The sequence below is a fragment of the Schistocerca americana genome, chromosome 2 (assembly GCF_021461395.2).
Source record: "Schistocerca americana isolate TAMUIC-IGC-003095 chromosome 2, iqSchAmer2.1, whole genome shotgun sequence".
NCBI classification, from domain to species: Eukaryota; Metazoa; Arthropoda; class Insecta; order Orthoptera; family Acrididae; genus Schistocerca; species Schistocerca americana.
In genome coordinates this window covers 537,269,456-537,286,154 of record NC_060120.1, presented here as the reverse complement: position 1 = coordinate 537,286,154, position 16,699 = coordinate 537,269,456, and the positions used below count along the sequence as shown (strand labels likewise).

General features: G+C 43.6%; 1 protein-coding gene across 1 annotated transcript in view; it reads left to right on the top strand.

Moving 5' to 3' along the window:
* The window catches only part of LOC124594874 (alkaline phosphatase 4-like), a 107,205-nt gene that overhangs the window by 51,376 nt on the left and 39,130 nt on the right, over positions 1-16,699 (top strand). The window contains exon 2 of the mRNA XM_047133342.1: positions 15,249-15,583. Coding sequence (XP_046989298.1) covers positions 15,254-15,583 — 330 coding nt within the window. The 5' untranslated portion in view covers positions 15,249-15,253. The remainder of the gene's footprint in view (positions 1-15,248; positions 15,584-16,699) is intronic.

Below are 16,699 nucleotides of genomic sequence, written 5' to 3'. Positions count from 1 at the left end.
TTGTGTTACCAGTGGCACTAGGAACGAATGAAATCAGTCTTCAGAATAGAGAGAAGCTCATGAGACCAGCAGTGACGGACAATAAGCCACTCTTCGAGTTATTGCATCATATAAAAGGCAGCCACATCTAAAGCTGTAAAGGTAGATTTATTTTTTCTAGCCGTCAGTAAAATATTCTTCTCTATATTTAATTTGTGTGTGATATAAATTAATTAATAGTTCATTTTTAATTTTGTTACTCACTTTTGCTTATTTTCGTTGTTGGGGTTGTAATCCACTATTTTAATCAAATTTCTTTAAGGATGTACTTATCTGATTCAAGCGTTGTTTGAGCGTAACAATTTACTCGATTGGGGCTTCACCGAAAAGCGTCGTTGGGATAGCGTCCATGCAGGCAAACGTGTGTAGAAACTTGTGTGACGGTGCTGTTAGTACTAGTTACATGTATAACCCTGAGTGGAGGTGGCGAAAAACGCACGTCTAAGAAAGGCATCACCGAAGAAAAAGTTTGAGAAGCCCTGCTCTACGTCATCTTGAACTAACAATATCCACATCGGTTATGACGGTTTTTCTGACTTACATGGACAAATTGAGGATGTCTTTCATCTTTTCCGTTTTTAGTACACCATCCTCGGAAGTACCACGAAACGCCGAACATCTATGATCGTTGTGGTATTGTGTTGACTGCCATCGAAGGCTAGCAGAGAGTATCAGCGACGTAGCATCTGCGAAAACAGTCGCAAATGTGCTGCTGATATTTGGAGCTGCTGCTGCCTCTGATACAAGAAGATCAATCCCATGAAAGTACATGTTGAGTTTTCTAGAAAACAGAGTTTCAACTATAACACTTCAAGTAACTTTCATCTATTTGCCTAGCTATTCTTCTCAGCCTCAAATTTCATCTACCATAAACATAATGCCCGCAGTCAGACGGTTATAAATATTTGATGAAATAACATTTTCACTACGTTCCTCGTAATTGCTGAATTTGAATATTATCTTGCCATTGTAGCATCTACTTGAAGAGCTATCGAGGATCTTTTATCTGCTGCACCGTTTCTCACTGGGAGTATTTTATACCGGTATGTTACGAACGGTACGAAATCCCAATGAAGATTAAATGCTTTTATGCCCAGGTGTGTTGAGACTGTTTGAACGGCAGCGGGTTATCCACCTCCCTATCAGTCGCTTTTTCATATTATTTTTCCCAACCCTAGCACTCCAAGGCTCCTCGTTTTGGAGCGATCTTCATGTTTCTTGTACGTTTTCTGAATTATTCTGGCCGACTGCAGCGATGAGTTCCTCAATTTTGTATGTCACATACCATTTGTCGCTCCAACCTCGTTCAACTGAACTAGCGCCCACCTCAAATAACTCCACGTAGACGTGAAGTTCTGAACTCTGAGTTCGATCCTTCTTCCACTTTTCTCGCTGCTCTTGTTCTCGATTACAAAACTGCCTCGTTGAAATTCTTTTCCTACACCCCCGGGAAAATTCGCTCTGGAAGTAACTCTGTAGCTTTTTGGCGCGCTTGTCGGGTGGACAGTAGCTTGGATTTCAGTCTCCAGAATAGCCCGTATCACCACATCTGGTACTTATGGTTTCTTTTATAATTCGTAAATTTTAGGGGGTGACCTTTACACGGATATCCTCTCTGGACTGATAGAGACATCAACATGGGTTATTTAATCTGCGTGAGCAGTTGATGTATTCTCCAAACAGTACATCAACTGATTAAATTTATTTCAGCTTGTCGTAGGTGTCATTCCACAGTGTCCTTGCTTATCGAAAATCAGCACTATGGATTTTGTGCACCAGGCGTTCTACTGCATTGACAAATGCGGAGAGCACTATTTCTGAGTGATTTACAAATATTCGCTTATCGGAATGCTTGTCGTTCACTGAATACCAAAGGCTTCAAAAAGCTCACTGAATATCGTCTTCAGACAGTATTATTATCTACAACGGAACAGCGTCAGGTTGGTGTCAAGGCTTTCTGATGATTCTGCGCATCTTTCTTCAGCTGTAACGATCGAAAACATTTTGGAAGAACAGGCTCTCGACAATTCATTCAAAATATGAAGTGTATCGACACATTGTCTCACTAGCGTGTGCAGATACAATACGATGTTATTACCGTATCGTTGAGGTTTTATTGTACTATTTGCCTTTCATTGACACGCTGAATTCCCACGTCTGAATGCGTAGTCCACCCATTCCATTCCATTACATATCCGACGCTGGGCACAGTTACCACATAACTTACGTGTGAACGCTGTTGCATATTACCACGTTATGTTGCAGGTGTTTATGGTCGCTTGTTGTCTCGAGAAAACGTTTGTTTCTTAACTTCACAAGCAACTTTGCGTAAAAAGGGAGTGCCCCAGTTTTGCTGTGCAACTCGGAAACTCTGCTATCTCAATTCGGATTTTTCATTGTGTTACGGTAAAGACTGCGATGTCAGTGAAAGCGGACGTACATCTTAGGGACCACCTAAAACTCTAGGTAAGCATTTTTAATCTTTAGCAGAAAACGTTATTGTTTATCTTTCTAATCCACAAACATTTTTAAATCTAGAAATTCAGTTTTTCAGGACTGATTATTATTTATCGTTTTAATCAAGAAACATGTTTTAACGAAGTTGCAGCATTTTTATTGTGTTCTAATTCATTTACTGGTCCGAAAATCTGTTACAGTATTTTTCGTGAGACAATATAATTGTATATCAATAAACATATGAGCACATTCTGAAGATTACACGTTAATGATGCCTGTGCAATAAAAACATAAATAATTTTGCGAACTACGAATATATTTTAAGCTGCAAGTACGGAATCAGAGCAAAGAGTATCCACAATGGTTATCCATATATGAACACATGTGTTCAGCCCTTAACGGCAAAATGGGTACTCATCTAACTTCTTCCTGTTCTCGGATGCTCTATTACTAGTTAACCTGAGTTTCTCTTCAACTGGAGGCGAAGCGAAATTCATTCATTCAGGGAGAGAGACAACTATGTTTGTGCTAGCCTGTTTCCTACGAAATATGGGCTGTCCAGTTCTATCCAAAGGTATCCTTCAGTGTCATGTTCGATATAAAGCAACTACAGTTGCTCTTATGCTTCTTTTGCTTCTGTGGACCTTTCATATCGGGGCATCGGGGCTCAAGTTTAATATCATCTCATTTCGGTGTGGGTCGCTTGGAAGAGTCATAAAAGGCCCCGATCGGTCAGATTATGGGTCTCGGCAGTTGAGTTCTATTATTAGCCTCTTGTCTTTTTTTTAACACAGGACGGATAATGGGCCCCTCCCGCAGTTCACCCTTATTATAGGGGCTGTACCTGGACGTGTTTCCACGTTATGTATGCGTGCCTCTCCCTATACGGTGAGGCACAGGAAACACTAATCGACGTCTCATGTTTGCGTGTTGAGATTCCTCAGATACAAACTAGGCGTTAGGCGCAGTTATCAGCTGAGTATTTGCTGCACGAAAGCATGTTACATCTGTCTTGAGGAACTTAGCGGCCTTTTTAGACGAAAAAATTATGAGAAACGGAGGAGGGACCCAACTATTGCAATAGAGTAGACAAACAATAATCAGTTCTGTTAAAGAATGTTAGTAAGAATACTGATCGTTTTGTTGAGATAAAACGAAGTAAAAATATTGCTAAAAGGAGGACAGTTGCCGTTGACAGGTTGGTGAAACCGAAACTGTGCACTGTATGAAGAAGGCGTTCAGAAAAATACCGTTACGTATGAATCCATTTCATTTTGCTCATTTTTCAGACGATCCATCAATAGAGTGTAGCTTGCTCCAGTTCTGGTTCTGCCTTTCCCCAACTAATCTATGAGTGCTACAACCCAGAAAAAAAAAAAATACAAAAGCCTTGACGTCTCAAAACGTCTTTACCTTCTTCGGCGTGGACCCACTGGTATTTCTCTATTTAATTCTGATGTGTAACGATGGATCTAAGTAACATCATCGGATGCAAAACGCCGAGCCGGTTGCACGTAAATATCCAAAACACTGCTATGAAACATGAACGTACTCGTTCAGTTGGGATATCGCAGCTTTCTAACACACTTTCACTGAGTGTTCCCACTTCCTTTTGTGGTGACCGGAACTGCGCGTTTGGATAGATTTTTCTCTTTAACCACATTTAAACTCAGTAATTCTAAAATAAATGATCTTCCACGTTAATGCAGAGTCCCCGTTAGGTTCACGCGGTTGCATTTTGTTCTATACAGCAGTCCAGCCCTTCAAAAGAAGATACTTAATAATTCGATTTTTAGTTTATTTTTCCATGATTCGTTGTAGCTTCAAATGGCAGTCAATAGTTAATTGCGGTACACCTCGTTCAGACTCTACACAATGGCTACAAGAATCATGGTTAACAATAAATATGTAGCTTAACCAAATCCTACAACACCCTGGAAATTTCCCAGACTTACCAAGCGATCCTCGTATATTTGCCAGTTTATCATTAGCGATTAATTTATTTTCGTTTCATGTTCTACACTTATTTGGGACAAGTTTAGTAACTGCACGTTCAAAACCCACTCATATGCCCGTGGTGGGGCTCGAAACCCGACTTCGTGGTGATTTATCGTGCATTCCGCAACTACCAATTACAACGGATTACGTTAGACTGTACTGAGGAAAAGAAATTAATAGCTTCCTTAAATCAAGTATAAATGTACACTGGACATTGGCACAGCCCATGAGTTTGCCTTTGGAACCATTAACTGTGCTACTACAGCATAAATTTATCTTGTGTGGACCGCAAAATCTAAGTGCTGAAAGAAGCAGTAGCATAGGGTCTTTCTTTTAATATACGAGTGAAACCTGCTTTATACATTCAAGAAATCAAGTTTCTGATTTTAGAGATAATTCAGCTTTCATTTTGTCTTTTCTTTTGGTTTCTCTCTGAATTACTCTTGACGAAACAGTGAAACAGCCTTAAAGTATGAAATCGTCGACCTGAAGGTCGTAGCTGACACGGGCCGGGGCAGGTCGTGTGATAGGTGCAACTTAACTAAAGCATTTCTTGGAAATTTATTGGATAATTTTCGCTATGACTGTTACTGTGTTTTTGAGACTAGGATAGTACTGTAGATCTACTTCTGGGGCCTGCACAATTGCGGGGATCTAGTTTGGTACCTTCCTACGTCTACCTATCTACATCCATACTATGCAAATCACTTTGAAGTGCACGGCAAAGGGTACTTCCAATTTACCAGTTCACGTATGGGGCGCGCAAATAATGGCTGCTTAAACATCTCTGTGCGCGCTGCAACTAATCTAATTTGTCCTCGCGGCTCGTACGCGAGCTATACGTAAGGGGTTATTCCTAGATTCATCATTTCAAGATTGACTTGAAACTTCATAAGTAGGCTTTCTCGGGATTGTTTACACCTACCTTCAAGTGTCTGCCAGTTCAGTTTCTTTTGTATATCCGTGACGCTCTCCTACAGGTCAAACAAACCTGTGACCATTCGTGCTGCCATGTTCTGTATACGTTCAGTATCGCCAGTTAGCCCGGTATGATACTGGTCCCACACACTTCAGCTGTTGAATCCTGCCTAGTCGTCATATATTGAATCCTGCCTAGTCGTTAGCATGGAGTGTCTAGGAAACCTGCTTCCTCCGATCGCTAGACAACAATTTAAACAAATCGTATTACTGAGTTTTATTACGAAAAGTAATTGGCAATACTTACCTTTGTGATAAACACAAGTGTCGCAAGCAAAGGGTGACAGACAAAATAAGAAATCTCTTCATTATAACAATTCCAAGTTTGTGCTACACAGAATGCACAAGCAAGGTCGCTGCTCTTCAAGCTTCTCCGAGAACTGGCCGTGGCCAGCTGGGAGAGGCGCTTATGTTCTCTTCACACAGAGGCCGCTGCCGTCACGTTGTCCTCCTGGAGGGGGGTCGGTCAGCGTGCAACTGGATGACGCCTTCTTCACAGCCCTCTCTGCTCCATCGTTTCCGACTAGAGTTCCAGCTCTTGACTTTACGCCGCAACATCAACAGTATTCTAGCATGGGTCACACAAGCAGTCTCATCTGTAGACTGATCGCACTTCCCCAGTACTGCACCAGTTGACTGACGTTTGCCACCTGCGTTTACTTTCTACTAAGCCGATGAGATCATTCCATTTCATATCACCAGAAATTGTTATACCTGCTAGTTGACCAGTTACAGTTGTGACTTGTCGATATTATAATCATAGGAAACTATACTTTTTTCGTTTTGCGAAGTGGACAGGTTCTTCATTTATGAACTTTTAAAGCAAGTTGACAATCTTTGCACCATTTCGAAATCTTAGGAAGATCTGATAGAATACCTGTGAAAATCTTTTGAGACAGTATTTTATTATAGTGACTACATCATCTGTGGAAAGTCTGCTACTATTGGTATTGTCTTAAAATTCATTAATATACAACACGAATGGTAGTGGTCTCAACACACTTTCCTGACACACAACTGAAGTTATTTTTGTATCTGTCGATGACTCTCCATCCGAGATAACATGCTGCTTCCTCCCTGCCAATTACATATTTAGATTGATAGTAATTTCGATAATAAGCGTAGGTGTGGTACTGAGTCAACTGCTTTTCGGAAATCAAGAGGTATTGCATCTAACTAACCGCCTTGATCCAAGGCCTTCAGAATATTATGTGATAAAGTGCGAGCTGACAAAAAAAAAAGGATAGCACCCAGAAGACACAGTCGAAAGTCAAAGTGACTGCGTGTTTGTAGATACAACACCACGTAAACGATTAGAGTTGCAACTCTCTGTGACAGGTAAAACAGCAACCAGGGTGCATTAGTGTTGTTCGTGTTTAGTTTAGTTACCACGCATTGTAGTGTATTAGAAGGGGCTTTCACAGTTCAAAAAAATGGTTCAAATGGCTCTGAGCACTATGGTACTTAACTTCTGAGGTCATCAGTCCCCTAGAACTTAGAACTACTTAAACCTAACTAACCTAAGGACAGCACACACATCCATGCCCGGGGCAGGATTCGAACCTACGACCGTAGCGGTCGCGCGGTTCCAGACTGAAGCGCCTAGAACCGCTCGGCCACTCCGGCCGGCGCTTTCACAGTGTCGGATGTTGTGTGATCACTGTGCAAGACACGAAAACGCCAAGTACTCGTGCGAGACAGCTTTATAAGCACCAGACAGAGTTGAAAGAGACATCATTGTGGGTCTCCATTTGACCGGTTGCTCGAATCGTGTAATATCCAAATTTGTCGGGCAACAGGATGAGGTAGTTGCCCTATGTTGCAGTGTACGGAAACGTCAGGCGTGTGCGTCGTCAGAGTTCCGTTCGACCGTGTCCGACCGCCACTAGCGAGAGTCGCCGTATTGTGCACCAGTCACAACACATCTGCACCTGTCGTCAGAGAACAAGTAGTGTACTCCCTGCCGCATTACGTTTCATCCCACACCAATGGTCAGAGACCAGCAGCAGCTGGAATGGAGGAATACTACCTCATGTGTAGGCTGCTGGTAACACCACAACAGAAACTACTGCGTTTGGAGCGGCAAAAGTGAACTGCTGATGAATGGTGTACCATTGTGCTCAGTATGAATCGCTATTCTGTACTGCCCTGCATGATTATCGTCGGTTAATATGGCAGCACCCAAGCGAGAGGGGCCGTTCTTCCAATGCTTTGGAGATACAGCGATGTAACTCCTAGCGGCAAGGCGTCGGGAGCCTGCAAGTATAATTTCAGGTCACGGCTGGTAGTGAGTGAGGAAAAACTGACGACATATCAGTACGTGATGGACATCCTGCGTGCTCACGTATTACCTGCCAAGTGACACTACAGTGGCGCCATTTTCCAAGAGGACAGAGCTCGTCAACACATGGCAAGTGTGTCTATGAACTGTCCGCGTGACATTGAGGCACTATTGTGCCCAACAAGATCCCCGTAGAATGAACAGGTATCCAGGATATCACGTACCAGTTACAACAATTACGGGCCATTTTGTCTTATTGATATCCATTATAACGAAATCAGTGGGTGCATCCAGGGCAGAGGGGTGCAACGTCGTACTGATAAGTGGGTTCGTACTCCCAATTTCCTTGTAAATCTGACTCCATCCTGTAACCAAGTAAATAACATCATATACCCTCTGGGCTCATGTTGTTTCGTTTCGTTTCCTCCTTCCCTTCCGGATTCTTTACAATTTTTTCAGGCAGTGTGTCTTGACTGGAAGATGATGCAATCGAATATGGTGTGGCAATGTGTGATCCAACGTCATCATGTTTGTATGCACAGGTGAGACATAACTACGTACGTTGCTATGTGCATCATAGAGGTCCTGTAAACAGAAAAAAGAACGCTCTCAGCTATGCATGAAATTTCGCCAGTAACACGTACCCTGTTCTGCATTTCTTAAGTCTGGAGGTTCACTGTTTCATTGCGATGCAGAATGATATTTCTATTTCGAACTGTGAGTGTAAATGCGAAGAGATAATTTCTTTTTTTTGTAAAGGAAATGTTAGCATCTGCCACATGTTTATGAAGGCTCGATATGAATTGAGCATTTCAGTAACAACAGAACTGACTTCTTCTTCAGCCGACGAAACACCTGGTAGATTTAAGGAACACAGCTGAAATTGAGCGTAGCAAAGAAACGGTACAAATGCTGAACTTCAAATATTATTTTACAAGGGAAAATCAGGGGGTATTGCCCTGATTTAATCTTCACACCACCGCAAAAATATGTGGTATAGATATTAGCGTTATTGGGTAGACAAACGGTTGAAATCTTTCTATGGCACGATGGAATCCATGTCGAATTTGTGACTGAGATAGCCCCTGTTCTAAACGTAACCTACCGTAGATCCCTCTAACAAAAAACCGCGAAAGTACAGGTGACACGTGTCTGCAAGAAGAGTATTAGAAGTGGTCAACAGGACTACCGTCCAACATCGTTGACATCCATTTGTTGTAGAATCTTAGATCACTTTTTGAGCGCATACGTAATGAGGCATCTCGAACAGAATGACCTCCCCCATGCCAAACAACAAGGATTTCGAATGAATCGAACATATGAAATACAACTCGCACTTTATCACATGACATCCTGAAGGCCGTGGATCAACGCAGTCAGTTAGATTCAATATCAGAATAACGACACATACAGATTCGCCCAGAAAGAGAAAACGCGCTCAAGAATGGAGACACTTGCGTGACAGATTTTGAACAATTTTAATTATAGTCCCTATTTTTCCATATTTACTGTTATAATATTTCTTATATTGCGTCTACCAAATGTTGAGTAATAGTCATATTTATGTTTCTGTTTCGCCATTTTTAGTTCAAAAATGGCTCTGAGCACTATGGGACTTAACTTCTGAGGTCATCAGTCCCCTAGAACTTAGAACTAATTAAACCTAACTAACCTAAGGACATCAGACACATTCATGCCCGAGGCAGGATTCGAACCCGGGACCGAAGCGGTCGCAAGGTACCAGACTGTAGCGCCTAGAACCGCTCGGCCAGCCATTTTTAGTATTTATTCTTCTACGCCACACAATAACGCAATGTTGCACCATATATAAACAAAGGCCCGCGCCCAACACCTTATGCGTGGAATTTTACAGTTTATTTTCTTACGGCATATAATGGTGTAATATTACACCACACATCAACAGCAGAAGCCGAAGCCTGATACATGACACACTCAAACAAGTCGAATATTAGTAGTGGAAGCATGAAGCTATATGCAGACACTGTCCAAGAAAGTGGAAAGATTACGCGTCATTTTCGTGCTTGTTTACAAATCCGATAATCGGGTAGCGTATTTCCATAAGTGCTGTTATATAGAAACAATATTCACGAAGAAAGTCGCATGCGGAAGTAGAATGGCGGAGCTGAATGGATGCAACAGAGATAATTATCTTCTAGTTCCTATCGTGAAACAGATGTTGTTTGAATTCGTCGCTCATAGTTCCCATTCTCGTGAATTCCGATAATAATATGAGTTCCTGGAGGAGAGAGGAGGCTGTGATCATTCTCCACAAGTCAGAACGAGGCCAGGGACACAAACAGAAGCAGACTTGAAAAACAATAGTCCGCTTTGCGGTGGACGGCGTTAACCACACTCTGCTGGTTGGTGTTACGGTTGCTGACTGCTATATTTGTCAGGCTGCAGGTGATGGATTTTGCTCCAACGATAATTGAAAATACTCGTATTTGCAAGGCTGGTAGTGTAAATGTGCTACGTTGCTGTGAAATATGACAGTATCCGACATGGTACGTCTCAATTAAAGCAACATTTGGCGACGGCTAAAGCTTTTATTGCGCTATTATCGCAGCACAAGCTGTGGATGATTTATCTTTAAAATCAGTATCACTGTTCCTGTCAGGATTTCGCTTATAGTATCCCACCGGAATCATTGCAGCTTTGGTGGCCACTTATTGATGAGTTGCCTCTTGGTGATCGTCTCGGTATGTTCGAACAACCTTTGCTTAACTGTTTAGGTAACACAAATGACTACCTTCGTAGATGCATTCCCCCTCATTTACTGGTGGCGCACGTTGTTGGCAAAGGACGGCCAAAGACCCTGAGAAGAACGCCGACAGGCAGCACATCCATGTCTACGAGAACACACACTGATCGATGCTAATAATGTACGTCATTAGGACACATTTCAGTCTCTGTTTCTTGTAAACATGTTATCGGTTTCGACTTAGTTTAGTCATTACCCATCGATTTAGCAGTTAAAAAACATAGTATCGGTCATATAAGACTCTGAGCGTAATAACGATATAACCTACGTAAGATAATTATTCGCATCTCGTAGATTCATTGTTGTAAAGTTGGTTAATTGTATCTTTTTAACATGCAAAACATCTGGTCATACAGTGAACCTCGCTAATCCAACCATGGATGGTCCAACTCCTCTCTTAGTCCGACCATGAAATTTCAGGTGTTTGTTTACTTAACTCGTCGTCCGCTATATGGATCAATAGGCAGTTGACCGTTGATAGGTGCGGTAGTTCAATTAGTTTTACTATGAAATAACTTCATCTACATCTACATACATACTCCGCAAGCCACCGCATGGTGCGTGGCGGAGGGTAAACAAAAAATATGGCTCTGAGCACTATGGGACTTAACATCTGTGGTTATCAGTCCCCTAGAACTTAGAACTACTTAAACCTAACTAACCTAAGGACATCACACAACACCCAGTCATCACGAGGCAGAGAAGGGGGAGGGTAAGCTGTACCACTACTAGTCATTTGCTTTCCTGTTCCAGTCGCAAATTGAGCGAGGGAAAACGACTATTAATATGTCTCCATGTGAGCCCTAATTTCTCATATCTTATCTTCGTGGTCCTTTAGCGCAGTGTATGTTGACGGCAGTAGAATCGTGTGGCAATCAGCTTCAAGTGTTGGTTCTCTGATTTTTCTCAAAAGTGTTTCTCAAGAAAAACGTCGCCTTCCTTTCAGGGATTCCCATTTCAGTTCCCGAAGCATCTCCGTAACACTTACTTGTTGTTAGAACCTACCGGCAGGAGACCGCATATAGGACGTTGGAATCCGTACTAGGTCGGGTTGAAGGAAGACATTGAAACGGTTCAAAGGCGGACCTGCTATAATTGTTACCGGTAGGTTCGAACAGTACTCAAGAATAGGTCGCACCAGCTTCCTATAAGCGGTCTCCTTTACAGTGAACCACGCTTTCCTAAAATTCTCCCAATAAACCGAAGTCGACCATTCGTCTTCCCTACCACAGTTCTCACATGCTTGTTCCATTTCGTATCGCTCTGCAACGTTACGCCGGACATTTAAACGACTTGACTATGTCAAGTAAGATACAAGTAATACTGTATCCGAACATGAAAGGATTGTTCCTCCTACTCATCCGCATTAATTTACATTTTTCCACATTTAGTATAGCCTTCCTTCCAGGGATTCCCATTTCAGATCCCCGAAGCATCTCTGTAACACCTACTTTAGACCTATCTAACTTGTTTGTAACTCGATCACTAAGTGTTATTGTGCACGCAAGTGTTTTATAAAATAGTTACAGTGTTCTTCTTTCGTTAAAGTGTGCAGAACAAATCTATGGCATCAACTAAATGTAAACATGTGACGTTGTCTTGAAAGAAGAAATTGAAAATGACTGAACGTTACAGGTGAGGTCGGGATTGGCGTGACAACTCTTAAAGACTGGAGAAGAAATAGGAAAACTCTTGAAAGTCATAAAATTACGATTGATAATGAGAAAGGACTGAAAATACTTTGAAGAAAGCTAAAGTGAAAAACTAGATATTGCTTTGTGGGTGTGGATTGGGTGGGAGAGAAGAAAAGGAACTCCGTTTCTGGACCAATCATAAAAGAAAAGGCACTGATTTTGTATGAACAAATAGGTGAAAACAATGAACATTTACAGCGAGTGAAGGCTGATTACATGAGTGGAAAAAACGACGTGGCTCTCGAAATGCAATTATTTCCGGCGAGAAGCTGTCTGCCGGCCGTTGTGGTCGAGCGGTTCTAGGCCCTTCAGTCCGGAACCACGCGACTGCTACGGTCGCAGGTTCGAATCCTGCCTCCGGCATGGATGTGTGTGATGTGCTTAGGTTAGTTAGGTTTAAGTAGTTCTAAGTTCTAGGGGACTGATGACCTCAGATGTTAAGTCCCATAGTGTTCAGAGCCATTTGAACCATATGAGAACCTGTCTGCTGACGAAACACCTGCCAATGAATTTCTCCCGAAATTTGGAAACATAATTAAAGTAAATATGACCCCTGATCAAGGATATAGGCTCTGGCTTAAAGTACAAAATATGCCCTATAAGAACTCTTGCTGCACAAAATGAGCCTGCAACAAATACAAAACGTGGTAAAGGTAGAATAACAATCTCTGTATTTAGTAACGCTAATGGCAGTCACAAGATACTGTATTGTTATGTCACGGGTCAATAAACTTTTTGCGTTCCGACCATGTTCCCGGTCACGTAGGGGACGGATTAGCGAGGTTGTACTGTAACTGCATGGACAACATAACTTGTAAACACGAAATACAATTTCAGGCTTCTATAAAAGTTTCTGCTGAAGAAGTTTCCTAGAACTTAGGAGCACTCACTTAGTGCACGTCCAAAAATACATAACCCCCCCCCCCCCCCGCACCCCCACCAAGTGCATGACGAATTCGTCGCATAGAAGTATACATTTCGTGATTTTTCGCCTCACTTCATGTTTCATTAACGTTAAAGTCATTCAGGGATGTTTCTCTGAAGGTCAAATAGGAAAGAATCTCTCGAAATTTTATCGAATTTTGAAACAAAAACATTTTTTTATCTTAGTGCACAGAGCCAGTAACGATGACAAAACGGGACCCCAGCAGAATAGCAAGGAAACTTGCAAGAGCCATCTGAAGACGGATTTGTAATGAATCCGAAACCGGTAAAGGCTTGTTTGAAACAAACTTCATTAAACTACACTACTGGCCATTAAAATTCCTACACCACGAAGATGACGTGCTGTAGACGCGAAATTTAAAATACAGGAAGAAGATGCTGTGATTTGCAAATGATTAGGTTTTCAGAGCATTCAGAGAAGGTTGGCGCCGGTGGCGACACCTACAACGTGCTGACATGAGGAAAGTTTCCAACCGATGTCTCATACACAAACAGCCGTTGACCGGCGTTGCCTGGTGAAACGTTGTTGTGATGCCTCGTGTAGGGAGGAGACATACGTACCATCACGTTTCCGACTTTGATAAAGGTCGGATTGTAGCCTATCGCGACTGCGGTTTATCGTATCGCGACACTGCTGCTCGCGTTGGTCGAGATCCAATGTCTGTTAGCAGAATATGGAATCGGTGTGTTCAGGAGGGTAATACGGAACGCCGTGCTGGATCTCAACGGCCTCGTATCACTAGCAGTCGAGATGACAGGCATCGTATCCGTATGGCTGTAACGGATCGTGCAGCCACGCCTCGATCCCTGAGTCAACAGATGAGGACGTTTGCAAGACAACAACCATCTGCACGAACAGTTTGACGGCGTTTGCAGCAGCATGGACTGTCAGCTCGGAGACCATGGTTGCAGTTACCCTTGACACTGCATCACAGACAGGAGCGCCTGCGGTGGTGTAGTCAACGACGAACCTGGGTGCACGAATGGCAAAACGTCATTTTTCGGGTGAATCCAGGTTCTGTTTACAGCATCATGATGGTCGCATCCGTGTTTGGCGACATCGCGGTGAACGCACGTTGGAAGCGTGTATTCGTCATCGCCATACTGGCGCGTCGCCTGGTGTGATGGTATGGGGTGCCATTGGTTACACGTCTCGGTCACCTCTTGTTCGCATTGCCGGCACTTTGAACAGTGGACGCTACACTTCAGATGTGTTACGACCCGTGGCTCTACCCTTCATTCGATCCCTAGGAAGGCCCGCATCTCGTGGTCGTGCGGTAGCGTTCTCGCTTCCCACGCCCGGGTTCCCGGGTTCGATTCCCGGCGGGGTCAGGGATTTTCTCTGCCTCGTGATGGCAGGGTGTTGTGTGATGTCCTTAGGTTAGTTAGGTTTAAGTAGTTCTAAGTTCTAGGGGACTGATGACCCAAGATGTTAAGTCCCATAGTGCTCAGAGCCATTTGAACCGTTTTTTTTTTTTTTTTTTGATCCCTGGGAAACCCTACATTTGAGCAGGATAATGCACGACCGAATGTTGCGGGTCATGTACGGGCCTTTGTAGATACAGAAAATGTTCGACTGCTGCCCTGACCAGCACATTCTCGAGATCTCTCACCAACTTAAAAGGTCTGGTCAATGGCGGCCGAGCAACTGGCTCGTCACAATACGCCAGTCACTACTCTTGATGAACTGTGGTATCGTGTTGAAGCTGCATGGACAGCTGTACCCGTAGACGCCATCCAAGCTCTGTTTGACTCAATGCCAAGGTGTATCAAGGCCGTTATTACGGCCAGGGTTGGTTGTTCTGGATACTGATTTATCAGGATCTATGCCCCCAAATTGCGTGAAAATGTAATCACATGTCAGTTCTAGTATAATATATTTGTCCAATGAATACCCGTTTATCATCTGCATTTCTTCTTGGTGTAGCAATTTTAATGGCTTGTAGTGTACGTTTGTGGCTGGATGCTGTTTAAATTACAAACCTCAAAATAGTTTGCCACCCTTCCTGATGGAGTTTTAAAGCCCGTCAGTGTAAGAAGCCGCAGTATACTGAGTGCGTCTGTCTACCGGCAGGAAAGATGACTGCAAGGGCGAGGGCCGTTATCGCGTGTTGCGTCCTCTGGGCCGCGGCGGCGCTGGCGTCGCAGGGCGTGGACATGTCGGCGGCGCGCTGGCGGATGCAGGCCCGCGAACAGCTGACGTTCGCGCGCAGCTCGTGGGCGCGCGCGGCGCTCGAGGCCGCCGCCGGGTCGCCGCACGCGCGCAACGTGGTGCTCTTCATCGGCGACGGCATGGGCATCCCCACCGTGACGGCCGCGGGCATGCACCGCGCCGGCGAGGGCACCCGCCTGCTCTTCGAGAGGTTCCCCTTCACCGGACTCTCGAAGACCTACAGCGTCAGCAAGCAGGTACCACATTTCCAGCTCCAGTTTTCTGAACAGCTAAAAATAATAATAATGGCATGTGACGAGGGCCTCCCGTCGGGTAGACCGCTCGCTTGGTGCAAGTCTTTCAATTTGACGCCACTTCGGCGACTTGCGCGTCGATGGGGATTAAATGATGATGATTAGGACAACACAACACCCAGTCCCTGAGCGGAGAAAATCTCCGACCCAGCCGGGGATCGAACCTGGGCCCTTAGGATCGACAGTCTGTCACGCTGACCACTTTTTTTTTTTCATTTTGTTCGATATAGTTTGTTGCGTTTGGTCTGTTCGGACGTCACAAGACATCCCTTCAAGGTGATCGTTGATTCCTTGACTCAGTTATTTTTATTACAGAGAGCACGCAGCCCTCTGACCGAACACGCTGAGCTACCGTGCCGGCGTCCACTAAGCTACCGGGGGCGGACTTCTGAACAGCTAATTTGGTGGTAAAAAGTTTAACTAGCTACGAGGGCTATTCGTTTATAAAGGTCCACAGTGAAAATCAAACATGTTTTATTTGGAACGGTTAGCTGCACCTTCCATTTACTTCTCTACACAATCGCCGATCCGACTTCCGAAGGGAACACGGCAAGTGCCACAACCCGGTTTCCCGAAAACTTCGCTCAGTGGAAGATGGCTCCAATTAAGCGAACTTATGTCTCGGCTTACCCGCAGATTCTCGACCGTTTCTGAGATAACGACGGTCAAAATTTTCGACTCACTGTATGGGCCTTTTGCTGAGTAACTGGCTCAACCGAAGCGGTGGCACAGCGGCTAGCGTCGTAGCCTCGCAGTTTTGCACCCTGTGTTCGAAACCCGATTATTATTTTTATTTTTGTTTGTCGTTTATCTCCCCATGTGCGTAGAACATTACTACACGAAAACTGTCCATTGTATATTGAAATAACATTGCCCTTAATCGTCTACTATTTGTGCGTCTGGTAAATGGATTAAAAAAAAATTGAGAAAATTATTTGAAATTCTTTTCGGTGAAATTCCTGTAGTGTATCTCGATTCATAACCAACTGAAAGCGCTAATTTTCGGTAAACCGATCCGTTATATGGAATCACCCTCGAAATTATTGCCGACGTGTGAAA